This window comes from Gavialis gangeticus, unplaced genomic scaffold (genome assembly GCF_001723915.1).
Source record: "Gavialis gangeticus isolate Ggan-Ray unplaced genomic scaffold, GavGan_comp1, whole genome shotgun sequence".
In the NCBI taxonomy this organism is placed as follows: domain Eukaryota; kingdom Metazoa; phylum Chordata; order Crocodylia; family Gavialidae; genus Gavialis; species Gavialis gangeticus.
In genome coordinates, this window is record NW_017729004.1 from 49929645 (window position 1) to 49947092 (window position 17448).

Consider the following 17448-nt stretch of genomic DNA (forward strand, 5'->3'; position numbering starts at 1 on the left):
TCTGCCTCAGAGCCAGAGCAGTCAGCAACAATGTCCCCAGCCTGGCCTGGCCATGGACAAGTGGCAGTAGCTCTCAGCCAGGACAGATGAGGGCTGGAGGCACCAGAGCTGGGGAGGAATGTAAAGGGGGAGGCACCTTCAAAGGCAACCATACTGCATTGTCTACCCTGTGCTCTCCCTGAGCCTTACACGTGGGTTTTCCTCCTTCCACCTCTCCCTCCCGCCCTCTGTTCTCTCCCCACATGCCCTTGGGTGCAAGCCACCTCCCCCGCCAGCGATCCATCCCAACCAGGAGCAGATAGCAGTTCAGCTTTGGCTTCAGCCCTGAGCAGAGGCCAAAGCCAGAGCTGACCCACCACCTGCCCCGGGCTGATACTCAAATCTAAGACGAACCTTTTTTTCTGCATGCTGACTGGGGGAGGAGGAAAACCTCATTTTGGATTTGAGTAAACACAGTATGTACATTACCTCCTCCAACATTTTGCTATGACTTCCTTGCAAATATATCAACAGAGTTGATTTATTAACAAGCTGGTCATATTCCTGATTTATTAAGTTTGGCATCAGTGACAATGTGGAAACAGCCAGTACATGTATGTTATACTGAGCACTTGAAGCATGCAAGTTGAGGGACAAAACGTCTAAGTTTGTATTGTTTTGATTTTTCTTTCTTCTTATCAGGCTGACTTTGACAGTGCTGCAGAAGAGGTAAAAAAATTAAAAACGAGACCAAGTGATGAAGAACTGAAGGAGCTATATGGACTCTACAAACAGTCTACTGTTGGAGACATTAATATTGGTACTTTTCTGTGTGCATATTCATTTTACCATATTTAATTCTGTAACTTTAAACCTATTGAACAATCTTTAGGTGAGGCTGCATAGTTACAACAAGTTTATCTGTTTCCTTTGGCAGAGTGTCCAGGAGTGCTAGACTTAAAAGGCAAAGCCAAATGGGAAGCATGGAACCTTAAAAAAGGTGTTATAGTATTTAAGTTTCTACTATTTTCATTGCTTTTATAGAATACCAAATAAGGAGATGTAATGACTGCTACTTTCCTTTGCAGGTTTATCAAAGGAGGATGCCATGAATGCCTACATCTCTAAAGCAAAAGAGGTGATAGAAAAATATGGGATCTAGAATATTCCAGATAATTTCCAGAAACAAAAATCAATAACTCCCCAGAAGCTAATGAACTAACTATTTTGAGGAAAAATGCAATAACGTTTTCACATTTAGTTTGACACCATGATTTACTAAGCATGAATTATTTAACTGTAAGAAGTGATTTACATATGTACGGAACTTCTCAGATACTGAGTATGCTTATTTTGAATAAAGTTACCAATTAGATTGGTTTAAAGATTTCACTTGTCTCTCATCTATATATTTTAGGGGACAGAAATATTACATCCAGTTTCCCAGTCGTTGAGCAAATTCTGAAGATAAAAATTTTAACTGTCATTTTTTTTCCACAAGAGGGTATGGGATAAAGTGGGATTCTAATAACAACAACAAAAATAAAATAAAATAAAATAAAATAAAATAAAGCAAGCATTTTTCAATGCCCTGTATAGTAGTAACTTATGAGGTCTCAAAGAGGATAGATATAAAGAAAATATGACTAATTTCTTAGGTTCAATATACTGTAACTTGACTAGCACAAGTAATTCCGCTTTCATTTCAGTCATGGAGAGAGATATAAGAAAGCTATATTAGTTGGCATAAGAATGCTATATTTTAAATGGAAGTGAGACCCAAATGATTGCTTGGGCCAGGTCCCTAAGTTAGTTAGAGGGAAGCTAGGAAACTACTGATGCTGAAAAAACTGTCTTTGCATTCATTTTTGCCTGCTAGCTTCTTACCATCCTCAAACCCTGGTCTGCTTGTCACACAGAAAATCTGAGTGGCTTGTGGACTGCCTGCTTTTAAGAATCATAAAGTTTCCTTCCTCCTCTTTTTCTTTTTCTAACAATTGCCTTAAATGAAATCCTGGAAAAATCTTTTGCCATATATAATACAATATTAATAAACTCTTAGCCATTAAACTATAGCAAATTTCTTATCTTGTCATCTCAATCATGCAATTACATAGGAAAGTTCCTTATTATTTATTTCTTTGGACCAAGCTTGTACCCTCCCCACAAAAAATAAAGGTGAATATTCAGAAGTCAGCATTTTCTATGCATTTTGTTATATAATCTATTATGAAAGTTTCATTAGAAGGTTCCAGCAGAAAAAAGTGGCCTCCAGGAAGTTTGTGAATAGTGGTGTCACCACTTGTTACATCCTTCCATTCTGAAAAAGAATCAAATATTTAAAGAATGTAAGAAATGTCAGGTAATATTAGTTTTACATAACCTATTTAAAGGTTAATTGAATCTTTCTTCCACAAAAATTATTTTGGATCATATACTGAAACTGCATATTTCTATTTCATTTACAAGATGGCAGACACAGTTGCTCACCAGTTAATGTATTATAGATGTATAGATAAACAGAAGATGTAAAGCAGGCAAATTAATTACCTTCTAAATCATGTGTCAAATCTTCAGATCCATCAAAGCATGTTAGGTCACAAGAGAGAACATTTTTTGGTTCTGCACAACTGTGAATATCAAAACAGATTTTTTAAAGTTGTTTACATGGACACTTATGACTAAGCCCTGCCTCCTTCCAACAAGTTTTTTGGTTCTTCGTCTTATGTTGAGTTTGGTGGGTACTTGCTGCCTTTTTTTTCATGGATTGTAGCCACAATGAAGGAGCCTTGTATGGGACGCACATATAATAGAACCTGGATCATTTATATCTGGATTGTTTGTAGGGCTGTGCGAAATTTTGACAGTTGTTTTGTTTCAGAGGTGTTTTGGCCCGTTTCAGCGCCCAAAACCGAATCCGAAATGAAACAGAAGGCTCCAAACCATCTCTGAAACTAAATGAAACGAAACCATCTCAAATGTTTCGGAATGTTTTGGAGGCGGGCTTGCGGGGAGACAGAAACTCAGAAGAGGGAAGGGGGACGAGGGGGAAGGACTGCTCTGATTGACATCTGTAGCTGGCCAGTGTCTGCAATCTGTCCCTGAGGTCCCTTCCAATCCCAGGGCTCTGAGGGAGAGACGGCAACCTACTGTTATCCCATGTGCAGATCCAGGGGCCTGCGCCCCCCCCCGGGAGGACTCTGGCATAGCCCTGCAGCCCTCCTGGGGGGGGTGTGGACCCCTGGATTTGCATGTGGGATAACAGCAGGCTGCTGCTGCTGGCTGGGACCGGTTGTTGAGCACAGCCTGCGCTGAGCACTGGGAAGACTGGTGCTGCCACTGGCCCCAGCCAGCAGCGGCAGCATGCTGTCCTCCTGCATGCAGATCTGGAGGCCCGCACCCCCTGGGAAGAGTCCGGCACAACCCTGCAGCCCTCCTGGGGGGTGCAGGCCCCCAGATCTGTACGCGGGGATGACAGCATACTGCTGCTGCCAGCTGGGGCCAGCAGCAGCACCAGCCTTCCCAGCACTCAGCGCGGGCTGCACAGCACAAACGCAGGTGCTGCTGCTGGCCCCAGCCAGCAGTGGCAGCATGCTGTCATCCTGCGTGCAGATCTGGGGGCCTGCACTCACCGGTGGATTGTAACAACTATCAACCTCTTGAGGGTAGGTGCTACTAAGCTAGTTAGCCATCCAGGTAAAGTATGTTATACTGTCTAGCATTTTATATGGCTTCTCCTGAACTATACCCAAAATATCTGCTGTTTGACACAATGGTTCTTGAATTGTTTGTAGTCATGGAGTTATGGCAGAAAGTGCCATCTTCTCATCCAGTAAAAATGAGCAAATAACTGCTGACATACTATATTTTCTCCTGGATCTTTTCATCAGACCCTACCTCATGTAGTTGGAAATAGGTGGAATCACTATCTGAGCACCCTGCAGTGTGTTGTACAAGAGGAATCCTTATGTTAATAACAAAGGAAACTGATTTTCCTGGCTTGCTGTAAACCTCAATGGGACTAAGGATGCTGACAAGGGTAAAAGGCGGTTGGCCAAGAGGGAATGATACATTTTAGATTCCCTAGGGTCTTGGAAAGCTAGGCAAGGCCTTCCTATTGAACTCTGAACCTCTTGAAGAAAAAGTTATTTAAATGTACTCTATGAAGAAGAGGAGAAACATTCCCCTTCTAAAAAGCTATTTAACTTGAGGTCCTATGTAAAACTATAGGGGTGTTTATACACATGCTCCAAGAGTGGGGGGAGAGGGGCAACATTTCAATTAGAGCAGCCTGAGAGCTGCTTTAATTAAAGCACCCAGAACATCTTATGTATTACTGTCTCCATGCTTCAAAATGACAGCAGTGACACTTTAAAGCTCATTGAATGAGCTTTAGATAAAAAATGCCCCTGCCACCATTTTGAAGTGCAGTGACGTTAATACAGGAGACATAGAAGGCTGCTGGAGTGCGGTAATTGCCACGCTCCTGCAGACTCAAGTCTGCTTCAACGCACTAGAATTCCAGTGCGTCAGAGCAGCCTCCCTGCTTGTGTATAGGCACCCCATGGTGATTATTTTTACTTCAGAAGGGTGGATTATAGACACACCAAGGAAAACATGCTGAATGCAATTATACAAAAACTCTTATATGCTAGGAACAAAGATTCAGGGTAAAAAGTAGGAGAATCTGATGTGATAAGTCTCATATACAAGTAGTATTTTTTTTAAATGTGGATAAACACTCCTAATTTCAGAGTGTACTATAACACGGTGCCACTTACACAAATGACTGGAAAACTGCAAGATCTGTTCTTACTGGAGGAATCAAGAGTTTTATAGCATCCTTTCTCTCAAGCCACTCAGGAGAAACACCTCCAAGAGAATTCATCCATGAAAAAATTTCTTCATCAGATACATCCTTTAAAGGTGGGACAGAAGGACGACTTTTTGACTGCAGGCATCAGATAAAACAGATTAGAAGCTTCAAAGAGTACATTTTTCCTGAAGAGTTAAGAGTTAGGAAAGAAACTTAAGAGACATCTACTATATAGGGTTCTGTCCCATCATAGCACAGTATCATAATGACTGAGTTATAATTTAATGGCTGGTCAGCTTTAAAATAACTTCAAAAATATTTTTATATAGGTAATAGACTTGTAGGGTGCCTATACATATGCAGGGAGGCTGCTCTGAGGCTCTGTAATTACAGTGCGTGGAAGCAGACGACTAATCAACTCAATTAATCAAGTCTGCTCCAGCATGGTAATTACCACGCTCCAGCAGACTCCAGTCACGTATATCAGCATCCCTACACTGAAAAATGGCGGCGGGGGCACTTTAACTGAAGCTTGTTCAATGAGCTTTAGTTAAAGCACCCCTGCCACCATTTTTCAGTGCGGGGGCCCTGATACATGCGATGCTCTGGGTGCTTTAATTAGGGCAGCTTTCAGACCTGGGTAGGGGCAGGGGCAGGAAGGGGAGAGAGCCGCTTTAATTAAAGTACCCTCTTCCCCCCCTCCCCTGAAACAAGTCTGTAAACACCCGTAGAGAGTAAGGGGTTGCCCTCAGATTTCTTTAGAGCAGGGCTGCTCCCAGGCTCCCACCCAGCCCTGTTCCCAGCATTGCTTCAACTGCAGCAGCAGTACGTCTAGCTTCCCCTTCCTGATTCTGCCCCTACCCTAGAGGGGCAGGGGAGGGCAGTGCAGCAAGTTGCAGCTTATGGTGCCAGGGAAGCCTGCAGCCCGGGTTGCAGTAAATCGAGACAAAAATATTTTTTGAAATGAAATGAATGAATGTTGTAGTTTAATGTTTAATTTTTAGAATATAATTTGGTTTTTTTCTGGTTCCGAGATGGCAAAACCCCTTGCTGAAAGGAGTAATTCCAGGGGACAAGGGGAGGGCCTTCTGGTGGCAAAAGGCAGAGGTTAGGGGCGGGACTTCTGGTCCCAAGATGGCAACCAGGGGGTGGGCATCTGTCAAGGGGCAAGACTACCCCTGTGGCCCCCAATGACTTGCCAAAACTTGGTAAGCGACCCTCCACTTGAAATAATTGCCCACCCCTGGTTTGAAGAGTGTGCTGAAGGTTAAAATGGTTATCTTACATGATGCACATTTATGTGGGGGATCAGGGAGGCACTTGGAATTTTGCCTGGTTTCCTGTTTAAACTGTAAGCCAGAGACCATAAAAGACAATATGAGACGTTCTATCAGCCTCAACTTAAGCTCCCCACTGATAATGGAACATTTTTAAATAAGTCATCAGATCCAATGGTTGTCTGTATTCTATAAACTGTAATAAGCCCACATTGTGAATATTAGAGTATGTGGTCTGGAAAGCCAAAACAAACGTTTATACATGATTACTATATAGCAAATATGTTATTTTATTTCACATTACCAAAGCTCATGTCACTTACATGTGGCGCGTATGCTCCTGATATGAAAAGATGTACTGGTTGTAGACCATACTTCTCTTTTAAGTGTACTGCAGTTGCAAAACTAACATAAGATCCAAAACTGCATGAAAAAGAGATATTAAATTAATATTATTAAAGGCATATGGGAGGTGAACACTGACAAATTTAAACATAATTTAAATTTCAATGTTACTATAGGAATTACATCTCAGTAACCATTTTTTGAAACTACATGTTGTACACTGATGTATTAAAAACAAGTCGTTATTAAAACAACAGAGTGGTTATATTAGGTAATTCACATTTAGAAGTTAAATAAAATTGTGCCTAGGTTTTTAAATCGCACCTTAGATGCTTCCATTTCCTTCACCACTTTTCCTATTTTGTTGTATAAAGGAAAATTTGAGTATTTTTTGAGACCAAATGCTCTCCATATTTGGTCATGATTGCCAGGTAAGCAGCAATAAGAAATAAACACATTTATAATCTAACACTATAAAAATAATGATCACAACAGTAATCATTAGGGCACCAACAAGATTTGGGATAAACGGAGTACAGTCCCTTCTGTGGCACAAAAGTCCTATCCGATCTTGATTAGGTACCATAAGGCCAGCTTTTTAGTGGGACCTAAAGATGCTAGCAGGTCTGCCTAAGTGGAGTAGTTGATAGATTTTCCTGTTGGCACATCAGATCATCTCACATCAGTGACTGATGCTGCCTAATTCTGCATCAATTTTCAGCTGTGGTGTGAAAGGTACATTCCAAGCCTTCATAAAGATAGGGGCTATTGCAGGGTGATATGACCCCACACTCATTCCTGCCTGGGGCAGGGGTCGGACCTGATGATCTGTTTAGGTCCCTTCCAACCCTAAGTACCATGATATGAAAACTGCCAGTAATAATTTCCTTTTATGCAGATATTACTACAGTAATGTAGCCACCAAATCTTTTCTGAAAAGGGAGGTTGGAGTCTAGATAATACCTAAGGTTGGCCTTTGGTATCAACAGTAGGCTATCAGCCTTTGCAGTGATTTGTTTTGACAAAAGGATTCCAAGAGCTGTCAGAAACCAACACACGTCATTAACTAACTACAGGTTATGAATTCTAACCCCCTTCACCAGAATAATTTTTAAGGTTTTTTTTTTTTTTTTTTTTTACCTGTGACCAAAAAATGCAAAAGGTTTTTCTTGCAGGTCTTTTAACAAACTACTAACAATATCACTAACTAGAGTTGTCATGTCTTGTGGACAAGGTTCTTTCACGGAAGATTCTCTTCCAGGAAACCTTAAAGCATACACTAGAAGGAAAAAAGGAATTAGAGTCATTTCAGCCCACTCTAAAGGTCTTTCAGTTAAATTATACAATCCAAAATTGACATGCTTTTTATTTATTCAGCAGAAAGAAAATACAAATTACAAGTTGTATGAAGGAATCTTTGTGTGTGTGTGTGTGTGTGTGCGCGCGTGCGTGCGTGCGTGCGTGTGTGTGTGTGTATTTAATATTGTGGTTGAAAAATAAAGGGCATTATATGGGCTTCCATCATTTCCTTTAGTCCTAAATGTTGCCTCTCTAACCTATATAGATTGTAAATGTGTAATAGACAGGTTTAAATATATTTCTTTAACAAGCCTTTAACATTTCCTTATTTATTTGGTTTATATGCTGCCCTTCCCAGCAAGGTTCTTGGTGGCTTACAATAAAAGAAACAGAAACCTTTAACAGGACAACCACAAAACAACCCAGAAGGGGACTAGAATATCAACCTTAAGCAGAGATCCCTAAACCAGTGAGGGCCAACTTTTTTGGCAGGTGTGCCACAAATTAGCCCCATACCCTTCCGAGTACCACCCTGATCCCTTTCCCTTACCTTAGGGGGCTCCCATTGAAATTAGTAGGTGATAGGTTTACAACCAACAAGAGAAAGTACTTTTTTAAACATGTTGTTAATTTGTGGAATTCATTACCACAGGAGCTGGTGGAGGTAGTGGCAAAGCCAGGTTCAAAAAGGGACTGGACAAATTCATAGATGATACATCTGTTAATCTTGGAAATGTTTCCTCTAGTATCTCAAAACCAATAAATGGTAGATGTGGGTATTGAATAGTAGATAGATAACTCTAGAGATATCCAGTTCAATGTTCTCCTTGTATAGCATCCACTTCTGCCAGTGTCGGAGACAGGTTACTGGTCTAGGTGGACTGTTGGTCTGACCCAGTATGGCACTTATAGTTTCACAGTTTGTAGGGTCAGAAGGGACCTGAGCAGATCATCAAGTCCAACCCCCTGCCGTGACAGGAAAGAGTACTGGAGTCAAATGACCCTGGACCGGTGTTCATCCAGCCTCCTTTTAAAGACCCCCAGGGTAGGGGCCTTACCTGATCTACTGCTCAGTTTTCTACTCCCTCACCAAGCTGCTGCTCCACTTTCTGCTTCCTGCCCTGTGCTCCCTGCCTGATCTCGTGCTCTGCTTTCTGTTCCCTGCCCTATCTGCCACTGTGCTTCCTGCCCTCAGCCCAGCCTGCTGTGTGCCACACAGAGGCTGCCCATGTTGCATGCTGCAGGTAGCACATGTGCAGCAAGTTGACCATCCCTGCCTAAACCATGTTTTAGCCTGGTTTCGTTGCTAAATGCATGCCCAAATAAGAAGGTCTTATAGTGCTTCTGGAAAATGTCCAGGCTCAGGCTCTAGTGGGCCTCAAGGGGGAGAGCACTCCAGGACTAAGAAGCATCTGCTGAGAATGAGTGCCACATGTATTCACCAAGTAGACTTGGCTTATTAATCTACTTGCAGGTGTATTAACCTACTTGCCAGAGGCTGCTTTTGGCTGATTTTAAGGATCACAATGGGACATGAGGGAGAAGGCAGTTCCTTGGATACATAGAGACCACAACATTTAGGGCCCTGTAGTTCAAAACCAGCACCCTGAATTGTATCTGGAAAGCAATGGGAGCCAGTGTGAACTCTGGAGCACTGAAGTTTTTTGCTTCTGGTGGCCCATGCCCATGGTAGACCACCACATTCTGAACCATCTGCAGCTTCTGGATGGTCTTCAAGGGCAGCTTTATGCAGTGTGCACTGCAGTAGTCTAAACTCAAGGTTATAAAGGCATAGATCAATCTCCAGACAAAGATCATTGCCCAAGGCCATGAGTGCAGTCTGTGTGCTATATCTAGGCTGAAAACTAGACTGACAAGTCCAAGAAGCCAATGGCATCCACATGTGCCTAGAGCTGTTGGGCAACCCCTGCACCCTGCATTCAGTCACCATCCCCCAAAATAGGAGGTTGGATACAAGGCAATAACTGACTGGGGAGTCAGCGTCAAGTGATGGTTTCTCAAGTAGGGGGCTGGACAATTGCAAACTTAAGAATGTCTGGCACCCTGCCCTCCCTAAAGGAGGCACTGACAACCCCCGCTGGCAGTAGTCCCAATCTTCCTTGGCTGGCTTTTACAAGCCGGGGCGGGAGGGGGGTGGGGAGTATGGGTCCAGTTCACAACGGGTTGCGTTCATCCCTCCAACCAGCACATCCTCGACACCAGTTGGTGACAGCAATTTAAAACAATACATTTAAACAGGACATAACCAATCCTCAATCCCAAATTCTGACTTGGAAAGATTCTAATGTATACCTGGAAAATCAGGTACTATTTTGAACTGGTGCACAATGAATTAGGTATGTGTTATTTGTGGATTCCAAGTCCTCCATAACAGTCTGGTTGGTCCTCCAAGCACCCTACATCACATCAGTCCTCACCTCATTCTCCCCTACCCACTCACCCACCACTGCTGCAACTGGCTGCTCTGGTACATGGCCAGAAATCCACTGCCCCATTTTACCCTTCTGTTGGTACTTTTTATCAGTGAGCTGCCTTGAACTGCCTGCTCAATAGAAGCTATATTTCTAATTAGCAGTGGTGTTCTCACTTCTTATTTGATTAAAGCCCCTCATCATGTCCTGCCCCCAGCTCCTGGCAACCCCAAACCATGGTTCCAAGCACTCTCCCTCTGCCCCTACTAGCCAGCCCAAGTCAGACAAGCACACTGTGGGGTTTGGTCAATTGCTGCAACTTTACTGAATTCATGTTTAGGAGAGAAAGGAAAGCAGAAAAGTGAAAACACCACCAGCCATAGGTCACCCACCTCCTGGGACCTTCAAAACATGGATGGAAGCACTCCCCACCAATCTGCCCATTGAGCTAAGGCATTCTGGACTGGGTGCCTGCTTCCATCCCCTAGTGTCAGAGCCACAGCACTTTAATATCTAAAGAGACAACTGTTCTACCAATTGTGAACTGATTCCCAGTCAGTGACATTCGGGCATGGTTCAATTGTTACATGTAGTCACGTGTTAGTAGGTACACATGCTTAGCATATGGGGCCTCTGAACTCAGTTTGGGCCTGTGGATGGTACTATAATATAAATAACAAATAAGTACATTCTTAAACAGTATCAAGTATTAAAATAGTTTATAAAATGTCTTCCTTTTCTCGAGAATTACAAAGCATACTGATAACTTATTAGCACTGCCCATGAATACAGACTTCCTTATTTGCAGACTTTTCCGTTTTACACATAGTAAAACCTGGGAATATGGCATTTACTGACATAACTTAATGTCCTTTTCAAAAGCTGAGTCTTCACATTTGGATTGTTGCCCCTTTCTTCAGGAAAACTGAGCATTGAACTAATCTGCAAAAACTGTTGTCTTTTACTAACCTTTTCTTCTGACATAGATTGGAAAGATCATATAGAAGCGGGGGATTGCACATACCAAGAACAGAAAAGTACCATATTTAAGGCAAGCCACCGCATAGGGAGGTGGGAAAAAACACTTTTTCAGGCTTTTATAATTTCTTTTAGCATGGTTAAAACAGTTCTGAACGTACATGCTGAGCAAGTGCATTTATTCAACAGAGCCTACAATTGTTCTGAAGCCTACATCCCTAGTAACTTTTCTGGAAGTATTTCCATCTGAAACAAGACTTTTCTTTTACTTCAAGGAAAACTGGATGTGACTTGCACAACAATTCTCTGGAGGTATTCATAGTTTAGAAGACTGGTATTGTTTCAATGCTAATCTTCTCACTTAGTGCCAGATTATATACTTTTCTTCTGAAAAGTCTGGCAAAGGTCCACTAGGTCTCCTCCTCAGATATTTGCTTATGAACCTTTTTCAATGCTGATGCACCATGATAGCTACGGGGATCACTTAACTATAACTAAATGCCATTTTACTGCTACAAAGCCATTGTGTGACCCTAGGTTCTATTACAAGGCATGTAGAAGCATGCAGATAGATGTAAATAACTAATTCATTTGGGGTAAGACAAGTCTCTGCCACTTTTCAGCCTACTGAAACGTGTCTTAAAATGTTTCTTTTTGAACATTTTTGTTATATGAATAATTTTGAATAGACAGTCAAACTACTGTACCTGACACAGTTAACAGACCTGTTTCTGAAACAGTCAAACCTGCTTTAGCTTTGAGAAAGAAATGTAACTGTAAGTAGTTATACTCATATATTGCACCCATTCATCTCCTGGAGCTCATCCAGGGGAGCAAGGGGGTTGAGAGCACTCAGGACTTTCCAGTGGAAATCTTAGGAACTTTTCAGGAAGGGACCCATATATTCTGAATGTAATTAGAAAGATGACAAAGTTCTCTTTAACAGTACTGGGTACATTTTATTTAATATCTGACTACCAAGCATATTAGCATCCTATCTAGATACCCTGCCTTTATTAAATGACACTTATTATACCTGAGAAATCACTGACCTTCTATTGAACTGTTGAAGAGTGAGCTCCATTGAGCAAAATGGAAAGCTCCCCCTCCAGCCCACGGAAAGCAAATCAGCCTGTATACTGCATCAGGCCTTCTGTGCAGACACATAACAAGCTTCTCCATGCTGAAACAGTAAGCAATCATATTAGTTAATTTTAATCTCTTTTTTTGAATGTGAAAGTGTAGCTCAATTTAATTTAGCTTTAAACAGCAAGCTTATGGTATTATCTATTATCAAACTGTTAGTGCTATGCTACTGGCCCTTTAAAAAGAAAAAATAATTTTATGTATCTGTTTAAAAAAAACCCATCAGACTCATCCTAAAGCATCAACTTATGTTATTTTTGAAGAAATTATCAACACTTTAAGATGAGTGAGCATTTGGTCTGTCTACAGAAGCCCTGTACTTTTACTAATTTCTGACACTGAATATATACTTACTTGCAGCAGTCAAAGGTCATTTTTATAACATACCCATTGAAAGCTAAAACATATACAAGGAGGCCAACCTTACAAAGTGTTAATCATTACTAGGCGTTCAGAGTGGAGGACTCCTGCTACCTTGAAGTGCTAGGTTGTGTTACTGCACAGCTGCCTCCCAGTGCTCCATTCAGTCTCCTTAAGGGTATGTACAGATGCTTGGGGAGGTTAGGGAGAGGTTAGATCATGTTAAAAATGGCCAACCCAATACAAGTTAAGCGTACCTCCAAGGTAGTTTAACTTAGATCAGGTCTGGTAAAGGTCCATAGCTCATTTTCCACAAATATCTGAAATAACTCCTTATGTTAATGTTCATGAAAAACAAGAATAAAGAAGTTAAAATATGATGGACCAAAATGTAACTTCTAATTGGTTATAAGAAACATTACGCTGACTGGGAAATAACTCAAGCACAGCATACTTTGGTCACATCTGCTGCCACTCTGCTGCCAAGACTAGACCACAATCTTGAGGACCAGTGGCATCCTCAACAGAGTACACCATACTACATATTCTGTCATCTGAGCCAAAAGTATCTGTACAGTACTGAGGGCAGGCTAATTGACAATGGCTTTCACCTACCTTTTCTGTAGAGGATACTGGGGAGATTTGTACACTGGATCAATTCTTCCTAGCAGATAGATCCAAAGACCTGGATCACTTTGAAGTGGTAACATAGAAGGTTTTAAAGCAAATCAATACATTAAAGACTAATAAGTCACCAAGACCAGATGGTATTCACATGATTTTGAAGTTCAAATATGAAGTAGCACAATATTATGTAAGCTTAAGCTTCATGATCTCTTAAGGCGAGGTGACATTCAAGATCAAGTGACATTTATACCCAGCAATGCCACCTGGTTCATGGAGCTCCTGACATGGTTTGAAGCCTGGAAGACTGTGATCCACCATGGGCACAACAAGCTGCTGGATTTGATAAGTTGGGTGGAAGACAGGGTATTGCATGAACTGCCAAGCTGTCCTCATGAAAACCACTGGAAAGGGGGCCTGTTCCAGGCAATAGCTAGGAAGCTGAATTAGTACTACAGGTACAACCCATCACTACCACCATGGTTCAGGCAACCAGCTGCTTCCTTCCTTAGTGCTCTTTGCATTTTGAACCCCAACCAGGTGCCTTTTCTGAGTTGTGACCTTCAGCTACTAAAAGCAATCCCGGGATGGGGGAAAGGGCATGGAACATGCTGCTTACATGAATTTCATCATAGAGTGCTGGATGCCTGTGCCTGTGTTCAAGGACTCTGTCTGTGACCACTTTCCATATATGTATGCCTTGGCAGTACGCTGCCTCACCATTCCAACAAAGTCAGTGGATGCTGATCATGCCATCTCAGTGTATGGACAGGTATTCACCCCACAGGGGCAGAAAATGTCTGCAACAACTGCAGATGGATGCAGCATGCTTGCATTTAATAACTACCTGAATTGCCTGTCTTAAGGTTAGCGTTCAGTTTCTGTAAACTCCTTTTTATAATGTCCTTTAATAAACTGTATATAGTTGGTATTAGTTCATACAGTATATATGGTTGTATATTAGTTGCAATTCTGGTTGTGTATAGCTTTATTTTAATAATACTTCAGTTTAGGGTTTAATTAAGTGCATATATAGTATTAGTTAATGAAGTGTATATAGTTTGGTATTAATAAAATTTATACAGTTGGTATTAGTTACAATTCATGGTGTGCATAGTTTTATTTTGATAAGATATTTCATTTTAGAGTTTAATCAAGTGCTTTACATTGCTTAATAATGTGTCAGTTAATGGCTTCCATAGACTTAACCTCCTGATTAAGCCGGCTGTAGCCATTAAGCGAATCATTGTTAAGCAGTCTAAGTGGCAGTTAGGGCTATCTGGTAAGCTCCATTAAGGGGCAGGACTACTGGGGCCCATGAGCCAATCAGAGATATGGGAGTGGGGGTGCGCCACACACAGCCTGCAAAAATGGCAGACAGCCCTGAGATCTGCCTGTGAAATCAGCTGGCTGACTCCTCAAGTTCATGATATACCTCCTTATCGGTTCAATCTACACAGCTTAGACTAATCTGTGACAACTGAATTGATTCAGCTTTGGGCTTTTTGACACTGTACTTAGCTCTTATGTTTTTGTGTTCTTAATTGCAATCCATATGACATAGCAATAGAACTGGATTAGACAAATATGTTCTCTAGCAATTAATTAATTACCAAATTAAAATGACGGTGAAACTGTTAAAGTAAATTCATTAAGTATATTCTCTTGAGAACTTTAATTTTAAAAAGCTAAGAAATTACATTCCTGGCTTTCGTTAGCAACTGCATTCTTTAGCAATAGAAAATTTAACAGTATCATTCTTTGTAAAACTCAGATTTTTTGATGGAGCTGTTACATTTCATTGATGCTAATGTACTTTTTGAAAAGCAAGAAAAATATATACAGGGCTCTGAAGCACTGAAACAGGAGGACATATGATTCTGTTTACTAAGTCAGACCAGCAACAAAATAAAATTTACTTCAAGTTATATATATATTTGGCTTGATAAATGTTGACCTTTCATATTACTGACTGTGAAATATAGTAAATAAGACATGCTGTCATTTTTATGCATTGTAAAATAATATTTGTTTTACCCTCAGCATGCAGGCTCAAAGGTCCTACCTGTATCTTGCTTGTCACTGTTTACTTTTATAACTTATCTGTGGCCATTTGGAACTGCATGGTTACAACTATTCTGCATATCATGGTCACTCAACTTCTCAGTGACAGCAGAGAGAAAACTGAAATCTTCCTGCTCCAAAATACATTGGTTTCTATCACATGAGCTGTTAACCTGATACACATGTAAAGCAGTTCTAATTTCATCCAATAGAAGGCAGTAGTACTTCCTCCCCAAATCTACTCTGAAGGGCAAAAGCTTTGAAATCTTAAGAAGCTAAAAGCAAACACTCGTATAAACCAACAATAAACATTGTTAGACCCCGACTTCATGCGGCGCCCAACGACTAGGGACACAACAATCCAATTGCTCATGGGTCCTGTTACTCATTAGGCAGACCAGGCAGGGAGCGACCACCAGCACACATTGCTCGCAATAGCTTTATTCAGAATGGAGACAGCTTAGGACCAGCTCCCAAAGAAACAACAAACCGGGGAGCCGCAGTGAACAATAGTTTTTTCCCCACATTTATACACTTTGGTTTATACTCATTAACATTCACTCCACCTTTGTCCCTCCTGCTGTTCCACCCATTTCTCCACCTATCTCAAGCACCCCCTCTGTTTACGGTTTGCTTCATTAGCATGGAATTGCTTACGCATTTCATTCATTTACATGTCTTTTGTTAAGAGTGCATATCTAAGACTTTGACTTTACTTCTTCGGTCAATGGGCGAACTTTGGAGGCTTTCACCAATCACCATTCACCTTTTCACATGTTCATCTCAGATTCTGTTACCAATTATGTATTGTTTTTCACATTCCAGTCTATTTTTCTGTCTCATGTTGTACCATCTTCCACATTCCTAAAACATCACCTCATTCACAACACACAGACTCACACAGATATACTTGCTGCTTTTTCCTTAGAAAATGGTTGACACAGTTAAGTTGGTTACTTAGCATAAGCAAATATCTTAGATATCTTTCTGCCTTGTGGTCAACCGCTTTTGCTAGGCCACAGGTAATAACATTTATTCACCTACAAATCCAGTGCTCCCCAAAAATCCACATAGTGTTACCCTAACAAACATTATAATATACATTACAAAATGACTACACGAACACCCTGGGTATAATGCTGCATGAAGTACTATATTTCTATATATCTTTAGAAAATGTCAGATGCAGTTATGAAGCAGAGCAGGAGGGAAGACCGTAGGCTGACTCAGGTCTGGATTTTATTAATTCCCCCATAATGTTTAAATACCCCTTAATTTCAGTTTGTTTTTATGGGAATCTTATATCATACATCCATCCATCAAGGGTGTTGTGGTAGATTGGTTAAGGTGTTTTGCTATGGCTCCAGTGGCATAAGTTCAAGTCTTGCTTTAGACTCATGCTAGAGGCTGTCCCCAGTTGACACTGACATAAATGGTTAATTGGTCTTTCAGGCTAGTGAATACAAGGCAGCTGGACATGATACTGGCCAAAACACTTTCTTGTCTACTATTCTCAGCCAGGATGCAACAGCACCCTGAGGTTTCATGAGATGTGTTCAAGGGTACCAGGTAATATTAACACCATTAAGTGTACAAATACCTACACATGATTCACAAGCTAAAGCAAGAGATTTCAAATAGAAATCCATAATATTAAAAGCATTCCAACCTGTTGTGATCTTTCTGAGTTCCTTGGAAAAGAAGAATTGTTTAATTATATTTCTGTAGTCAAGAAACTATTAAGAGGTAACAGGTGACATTTTCTGAGGCATGCTTTAAGTTTAAAAAAGTTGGTGCACCTTAACCATACTAACCCAATGGACTGTTAGGCTCAGAGGGACCTTAGAATCATAGAATCATAAAAAATTAGGGTTGGAAGTGACCTCAGTAGGCATTGGCAATGTGTAGGGGGTGCACATGCACCCCCTGAGATTGCTAATGCACCCCCCAGTGAAAAGCACTGCCAACACTGTCAGCGGTGCCCGTGGGTGGTCACTACTTGCCACCCCCCCCCCACTGCTGACACCATTGGCTGCATCTACAGGCAGTCCCCAATTGCTGCTGCCCGCCACTGATGCTGCCAGTGGCATCTGCAGGTGGTCACCAACCACCACTCAATGCTCGCTAC

At 41.3% G+C, this 17448-nt stretch overlaps 2 protein-coding genes across 5 annotated transcripts in view; one reads left to right on the plus strand and one right to left on the minus strand.

Moving 5' to 3' along the window:
- ACBD7 (acyl-CoA binding domain containing 7) overlaps positions 1 to 1358 on the plus strand; it is a 23368-nt gene extending 22010 nt beyond the window's left edge. Inside the window, exons 2-4 of the mRNA XM_019508365.1 lie at positions 682 to 799; positions 917 to 979; positions 1068 to 1358. Coding sequence (XP_019363910.1) covers positions 682 to 799; positions 917 to 979; positions 1068 to 1141 — 255 coding nt within the window. The 3' untranslated portion in view covers positions 1142 to 1358. The remainder of the gene's footprint in view (positions 1 to 681; positions 800 to 916; positions 980 to 1067) is intronic.
- The window catches only part of OLAH (oleoyl-ACP hydrolase), a 40629-nt gene continuing 24420 nt past the window's right edge, over positions 1240 to 17448 (minus strand). For 3 of the 4 annotated variants that reach the window (XM_019508362.1, XM_019508361.1, XM_019508363.1), the window contains 6 exons: positions 12179 to 12309; positions 7558 to 7696; positions 6396 to 6495; positions 4761 to 4930; positions 2530 to 2609; positions 1240 to 2299 (listed from right to left, as the gene is read on the minus strand). In XM_019508362.1, the coding sequence (XP_019363907.1) occupies positions 2166 to 2299; positions 2530 to 2609; positions 4761 to 4930; positions 6396 to 6495; positions 7558 to 7696; positions 12179 to 12308 (753 nt within the window). In that variant the 5' untranslated portion in view covers position 12309 and the 3' untranslated portion in view covers positions 1240 to 2165. The remainder of the gene's footprint in view (positions 2300 to 2529; positions 2610 to 4760; positions 4931 to 6395; positions 6496 to 7557; positions 7697 to 12178; positions 12310 to 17448) is intronic. The other variant, XM_019508364.1, reaches the window with a different exon arrangement.